An 8,399-nucleotide genomic window follows, 5' to 3' on the forward strand; every position below is an offset into this window, starting at 1 on the left:
CCGTCTACTATCTCTCTTATTCATTGAATCGAGGAAGGTGAAAGTCGAAGCGCTCTCTCTCTCTCTCTCTCAGTCCATCGTCTGCCTACTTCCGTTGAATCTCTCCCTACACAATCGCTCTGCCGCCGATTTTCGCCAAATCTACCGCTACAGTGAGCATCAAAGTCGACGCACACATTAATGAATTGACGATCGACCTTAATCACCACTGATTTGGTTACAGTTATGGTGGAATTGGATGGTAAAGAAGAGGAGGTGCTTCGATCCAGGTAAAAAGTCCTGAAGTTGGACATTTGAGGAATATAGGTGCTTCGATCGGCGATAGTAACTGAGAAACCCATGGACACTCTCTCTTACCTTCTTCCCTCACCACCACCGAAACATATTATCTTGCTGGCAACAACGGTGATCATGTATCCAGTTTTCTTCCTCCTTGTAGTTCAGTCCTTTATTCCTTTATCTGGATCGCATCTGCCGGCAATTACAATGTTTTTGGTCATCGATCGTTCGTGTGATTATTCAATTTTGTTGGAGTAGTTAGTGCTAAGGTTTTCCTGGAAAAGAGTTGTAAAATTGAAAATGTGCTTTAGGTTACCTTTTGAATTGGGATTAATTTGAGAACCTTTCTTGAATTCGTTTACCTAGGTCGATTTCTACTAAATATCAAAAGGATCTGATGATAATTTTGTTGTCAGTTCCATATTTCCATATAGAGATCAACTTGGGAGATTGATGAATTTGACCGGAGAACAAGTTACTTTTCTAGTATTAGGGTTTATGATAAGTTCTAGACTATAAATGAATTGTGTTCATGGATCTGATGTACTGCTTGCTTCTCACAATTCTTATCGCCAAAATTGGGACTTTAGGTACTGATAGTTCCCTGACATCTTCGTTATACTTGGATTAGATGTCCCTATGAAGTAGTTACATAAAACTTAAATATGGATGTTTTATTGCTAAATGTTGGAATTTTCAGGTTAGAATTGCTTATAAAATTAAAACCTAATTGTTGTTTTTGTTAGGGATTGGTTGCTGGAGCAAGCTATGGGACACCCCCTTTTATTCCAAATGGTAAATTATGTGAACCCCATACACATGACCGTGTTGCCTCAGTAGAGTTTCCATCTGTTCATTCTCAGCAAAAAAGTTATCAATGTTCATGATCAACACCATCTCCCCCATAGGCTGCAATGGCAAAATATCCTCATGCCATGTCTTGGTGACATCCAGTGGGTCAAAGTCAAACCTATCTTCATGATCAGAGGTCAATGGTCTAAATTATGTGAACCCCATACACATGACCGTGTTGCCTCAGTAGAGTTTCCATCTGTTCATTCTCAACAAAAAAGTTATCAATGTTCATGATCAACACCATCTCCCCCATAGGCTGCAATGGCAAAATATCCTCAGGCCATGTCTTGGTGACATCCAGTGGGTCAAAGTCAAACCTATCTTCATGATCAGAGGTCAATGGTCTAAATAAAAAGCTTCCATTCAAGATAGTCTCCAGCTGCAATGAAGTCGTAATGATCTTGTGTTGCTAATGAGAGAAATGAGTGAAGATTCTGATGGTGGTGTTTTGGTTCACTTACAGTACTTGAATGAGAAACACACTTATAGACCTGTGCAGATTTTGGAAATGTTGTTTGCAAATTTCAAGCAAATGGCAGAGAAAATCCTTGAAACCCCTGTTTCAATCTGTGTAATTGGGATTCCATCATATTTCACAGACTTACAAAGGCGAGCTTATCTTGATGCTGCACATATTGCAGGCTTAAAACCTTTGAGATTAATGCATGATTGCACTGCAATTGTTATTCACACATGAATCACTTGTGATTCACACGTGTCACTTGTGATTCACACGTGAATCACTTGTGATTCACACGTGAATAATCTTAATTATTTATTTTGTTTAACCATAAGATTTATTTTAATTTGTTTCCTTTTAGCGATTCACATATAATTCACATGTGAATCATATGTCATTCACATGTGAATCACATGTGATTTACATGTGAATCACATATGATTCACATGTGAATCACATGTGATTCATATGGGAATCGCATGTGATTTACATATGATGTCATATGTAAATGTGATTCATATGTGAATCGGATGTAATTCATATGTGAATCGCATGTGATTCATATGTTAATCACATGAAAATCACATATGTAGTTTTGTGAGTGTTTTTGCATAAATCAATTTCTTTTTAATTTTCTTGTAGATTTGGAAGAAATTGTGGTGGACATTGAAGAGATGAAAAATGATAAATTGAAGAAAATATGAAAATATTGACACGAATACCTGAAACGCTTTGAAATTTGTAGAATTTTTTTATTTTTTATTTTTTATTTTGTATCGAATAAAATACTTGCACTATTATGTTTATAGATTAATTAATAAAAATGAGATTTTTTGTGATTTACTTACGAATATTATAGTATAAGAAATATGTATACATTCACTTGAAAAAATATGCTTATATGCTCCTAAAAGGTTGATTATTTTTGGTTAAAAAAGTTATAGTTTTTTTTTTAAAATTTTCCAGTTTTTTTTTAATACATTCACTTGAAAAAATATGCTTATATGCTCCTAAAAGGTTGATTTTTTTGGTTAAAAACGTTATAGTTTTTTTTTGTAAATATTCCTTTTTTTTAATTTACTAAGTTTATAAAATTTATTGTTTTTTAAAAAAATACAGTTTTTGAAAAAAAAAAGTTTTTTTTCAACTTTTTTAAAAAATTTATGTTTTCTAAAAAAATTTAAAAAATCTGCAATTAAAAAAAAACGAAAATTGTTATTTTTATAAAAAAATTTGATTTATAATGTTAATTTGAGAGTTTTTATTAATACTTCTAATAATACAAAAAGTTACATGAGATTGGTAAGAAGAAGATCATGCCCTTAAGGAGTTAATTTTGATCCGACGCTCCACCTTTAGTTCTCGGGTTTTCGGGAAACTTTGAGTTCTCAACCGATCTCAACCCTATATATATATATATATATATATATATATATATATATATATATATATATATATATATCTAGAAGAAGAACAGCTAAGGACCACCTCTGTTTTGCTTCTGTTCTTCTTCCTTCTCCCTTTTGATCCAGCCGTTTCCCTTTCCCCTAGATTTGTGGCCGCCGACGACGAGAACAGCCAAGGGTCGTCGGTCTCGACGGACCCCTTTGCACGTCATCGCGATTTCCTAGTCGCACCAGAGCTCCCGTCGATCTGCCTTTCGTTCGAATTGATGGTGGGTTTTCGTTTCAGGTATGGTTTTGTGTGTGGATTTTGTTTCAGATCTACCCTTCTTCATCTTCGTTTCAAATTTGGAACCAAGAACATACGTACCTTCAACTTTTGGATTTGGGTTTTATTTTAGATCCAAAACAAGAACGAAGAACACCCATTGTGGATTTGGATTTGGGATGTTGGATGGTGGTGGGTCACGACAGGGGGAGGCGGAGGAGCTGCCACAGTCGACTGTGGTGGCTCTCTTCGCCGGAGAAGTGAGAAACGAGGGAGATAGACGAGTTGGAGATGAAAGGGAGGTCAAGGAAGGGATTCTGACGGCATCGGCTGTGGTATGTTCTTGAGTTCGCCCATATTTGATGAACACACACAAAATCAGATATGTCTATCTCTCATGTATTTTAGAGGTGTTGTCAGAGGGAACAAACCTTCCAGATTTTGGTCGGAAACCTCATCGGAGGTGATAATGACATTAGTTTAGCTTATCTGTGATGATGGTGGAATCGATGACTTCATTAGCAGATCACAAGAGGCAGGGCAGTTGATGGCTTAGCACAATAACTAGGGTCTCATAAGATCTCTACATCAACAAACCCTTTGGAACTATGATTGTTATCAAGCTTAAAGGACGAATGGAAGTAAAGGGGTGTCGATGACATTACAAGTGGGTGAATCCACTATTGATGATTTCTAGATCGATTATAAAGAGTATTCTTAAGTGTGTATTTGTTTGTATGTGGAGTTCTTGATAAAAAAACAAACCCCAAAATGTTTTAGGGGCATGATTTTGATTTTTAAAGAAGATGAAGATATTTAAAAAATATGATGATGGTGTTTTGTGGATTGTCTTCTAGAGAGAGAGAGAGAGAGAGAGAGAGAGAGAGAGATTTTCTTTTTTTCTTTTTCTTTTTTTGATTTCTGTAATAAAAAAATTAAAAAAGGGAAAATATCAAGGCCAAATCCGTCATTATAAAAAGTTTTAAAAATTTTGGACTAAACTCGCAACAAAACGAAACTATTGGACCATCCTTACGAGCCAAACCCATTTTGGACCAAAGTTGCTAGTTTTGACATACCACAGGGACCATACTTGCAATTTTGTCTAAAAGAATTTAACCATACGTTACATTTTTTTTTCTTCCGAATCGTATCCCTCAAACAAAAAACGTAAGAACATCTTTTTATTCTAATAAAAAATTATGTTTCCTTATTATTTCTTCTAATCAATGTCAACCTATTTATTCTTAATTTTAAATTTTCAAAATTTAAAATTTTCACTCTAATTATTTTAAACTAATAATATTAGAATAAAAATTAAAATAAAATTAATACAGATTATAAGGTTACGTATTTATTTAAATAAATCATTATAATTTTATATAATTAAAAAAATATTATCTCTTAATTAATAATTTATTTAAAGTAATTGATTAATAACTTTGAGTTTATACTATGAAGATTTAATTAATTTTGTAATCGTGGTTTCAACGGATTATAAACTATTTATGTAGATAAACGTATAATACATATCTAGGGTTTCGGAGATGGGCACTTTTATTGATGTATAGAAGTCAACAATAGTAAACTATCTCAATTGTAATAGTTAGTTGTTAATATGGTTCGTAATGTTAGATATGTAACATGTGGTTTTGGTTTGAGTTTGTTAACCAGTTAGATTAGAGTTAGGTAGATTATTTACACTTATATAACATAATTTGTAATTTGTTAGTGGTGATGATGAGAAAATCTCTTTTAAACAAATTCATTCTTTCATCTTCAACATGATATCAGAACAGAAGCTCCTGATTTCTTCATTTTTCTTTTGATTTCTCAATACATTGTTTGATCTTCATTCAATTTGTTCTGTTTTGTTCTCAAGTCATGGATCCAAATTCTACTCCAACATATGGATCTAATGGATCTAATATCGAAATTTCTAGTTTGTATTATCTTGGTTCTTCGAATAATCCCAACACCGTTCTTGTCTCAAAAGTTTTCAATAAAACTGGATTTGCTGCTTGGAAAAGATCGATGATATTCACATTAACAACGAAAAACAAGATCGGATTTGTTGATGGTCCTGTGACTCAACCTGAACTTTATTCAGAGCTTCTTCCAAATTGGAATGAAGTTAATTCAATGATGATATCTTGGATCCTTAACTCTTTGAGGAAAGAAATTGTTGAGAGTGTACTTTTTCTTCAAACTGCAAAGGAGATCTGGAATGAACTGAAGGATCGATATTCTCAATCCAATGGTGCACTTGTGTATCAGATCCGTAAGCAATTATACTCAGTCAGTCAAGGTTCAAAAGATTTTTCGACCTATTTCACAAAGATCAAGAAAATTTGGGACGAAATTAAGAATGATCCAAGACAATCCTGCTTGTACATGTGGATCGGCTGCAGCTCTCAACAAATTCACTGAAGAACAATGATTAATTTAGTTGCTCATGGGATTAAAAAAATACTATAAAGCCATAAGAAGTCAAATATTGATGACAACTCCATTACCTTCCACCTCTACTGTTCATTCTTTGATAATTCATGAATAAAGGCTAAGAGAATCTATTCTAGTCCCACTGTTCTCACTGAAGTTATGGTGTAACACCCGTTCCCATAATAGATCAGTTGAGGACTTGGAGGAATCAAGGTAAGGTTTTTAGGGAAATACTGGTGCCACGACGTGGAGTATGGAGGACCATGACGTTGCATGTCCATTATAAAAACGCATGTTTTGGATGGACGCCACTGTTGGGTTATGAGCATTCTAACACTCCTAAGTGTACATGCAACCCTAAATACCTTGGATCTATGTTTTCTCTATTATACATACAATTATGAACATCCAAGGTATTATCCTAATCTAGCATACAAAATAATAAATATAACAAGATAGAATACATACCTCTTTGATGTAGAATGTCTTCATGAAGCTTGAGTGCCTAGTGCCCCAAGTGTGACACCTCAAATGGTTCACACAACACCAAATACACTTGGAATAACTTGAGAGAAACTTGAACACTCCTTGAAATCGTCTAGCCCTCACACTCACACATTAGTGCACGATTTCTTGAGCTATGGGATTCTTTTATATGGTGGCTATTAGGGTTACACCATGTAACTCATAACTTTACCCATTCCTTATGCTCCATGGATTTTAACCTCCATGGAGTATCCATGGGTCACCCCATGGACTTAGTCCAACATAAGGAATCTTGGATCACAAGCCCACATATATAAGAATGAATGATTTACACAATCAACCCATATATTTAATTAGTCTCCTTTTGATCACTTAATTAATACCAAATTAATTCTTGATCAATACTAATTAAATAACCTTATTAATATATTAAAACTTATAATATATTAACCAACCTTAAGTGTTATTTCTCTCATTATAGTCTATCCAAATGCATGATGCCATGCAACCCAAATGGACCATGCCGGGTCGGGTCAAGTCTTACCAATTATAGTTATGGACTTAGACATTAATCCAACAGTCTCCCACTTGGATAAGTCTAAAACTATTATTGCGTATGACTTCAGGAACCGATCAGCAATCGTAGCTCTCAAAAGCTTCTGTCGAACTCTGACCTTGTCGATGAACTCTGACCTTTATCAATGACTTGTCCAATAGATAAGGGATCATATATTCCTCCATTCTAGATATCATATGGACTGAGACATGGATTATCAATCATTCTCTCTGTCCATTTGTTGTTTCCCGATTTCCGATTCATGATGACTGACTGATTGAACAAATCAAATCAGTCATGGCTTGGCCAAGCACTCACATGTATCATCTTTAAATCATCGAGGGGCCCACAGATATCGCTTTTATCCCGAAGGTAAAAGGAATGGATAAACTTCGACTCATATGGCTTGTTCTACTACTTGTTGAATCATACACAAAGGCACGTTTTATAACATCGAGTTACCAATGCGTTTTCGTGCAATCAATGTATAACCAACTCATAGTAACAACTCATATCTCTAGGTTTGAAGAATATAAGATATTATCGTCTCATGATCACTCGTGATAAAATCCATGAAGTGATTCAAATGAGCGCGGGTTGAATCCAATACTCAGAACTTATGAGCAATCATGAGTGTTGTAGCACCACTTTGTCCACCAACTTGGACCTCTACAAACCAACCCATGACAGTCTTGATTCATATCTACTTCCAACATATGACCGACTGTGGATGGTTTGAATAACTTAATCATTCAGGAAGAGCGACTTAGTTATTCTGGAAGTCAAAACATGCAAAGTGAAACACAAGAATAAATGAATCAAATATGGTATCAAACCCTATGAATATAAATAAACACTTTTATTTATCACCATACTGATTACTCATTATTCATTTTTTCGGTTTTATCAACTTTTTACTTGAATTTAAAACAATAGTTGTCCCATGCTCCAAGCATGTACACTATGTTTTCTAAACACTAGTCATGCCATACACCAAGTATGCATACTATGTTTGTCTATGATCTTTACTTTGTAAAATAGATCAATTGAACATCACTCCAATGATCCTCTTTTCACAGTCCCAAATCCTTACTGCAAATGCAAGAATTCCAAATTCATGCCATTTACTGAAATCTGTTAGATTCTAAACTTATATGCATTGATCCTCTTAATGATTATGCACGAAGTCAGAAAGACTTGACAACAATCATTACAGAGCATTCCAAAGGAGATCAGCTCCTTGGAAACATCCTTCTTTCATTAAGTTTCCTAATCTTACACAGATTGAATAATTTCTAACTTTGAAACATTTCCATATTCCATTTTGACTATCACTTCTGAACAAGAGTTGCCTCCTTACAGATTATGTCAATATGGTCCTTCCAGAATTAACATTATACTTCCAACTGTCCTTGAGCAACCAATCTTTGGTAAACCTTAGATTATCCTCGACAATTGCTTAATCATTTTAGTCATATCCAATTCTAGACCTTTTCCCTTCATAATGCCCCAGGCATTTGGAAAATTTTAGAAAGGATGAATATAGCACATGTAATCGATCCTATATCCGAAGCATATGGGACACGATTCATAATGTCTCACATAAAGACTAAACCAGTCTTTTGCTATAATATTTCCATTTCAATTAGC

General features: G+C 34.4%; 1 protein-coding gene across 1 annotated transcript; it reads left to right on the forward strand.

The window, feature by feature from the left end:
• The first annotated feature begins 5,149 nt into the window (after positions 1–5,149).
• On the forward strand, positions 5,150–5,695 carry LOC145126634 (uncharacterized). Its single transcript, XM_079061963.1, has one exon. The coding sequence runs from the start codon at positions 5,150–5,152 to the stop codon at positions 5,693–5,695; it is 546 nt and encodes a 181-aa protein (XP_078918089.1).
• Positions 5,696–8,399: the final 2,704 nt, after the last annotated feature.

The sequence above is a fragment of the Lactuca virosa genome, chromosome 7, assembly GCF_052849685.1.
Source record: "Lactuca virosa cultivar CGN04683 chromosome 7, Lactuca_virosa_CGN04683_v6, whole genome shotgun sequence".
In the NCBI taxonomy this organism is placed as follows: Eukaryota; Viridiplantae; Streptophyta; class Magnoliopsida; order Asterales; family Asteraceae; genus Lactuca; species Lactuca virosa.

Coding starts and splice junctions, on each gene's coding strand:
- LOC145126634 (XM_079061963.1), top strand. CDS start 5,150: ATGGATCCAAATTCTACTCCAACATATGGATCTAATGGATCTAATATC.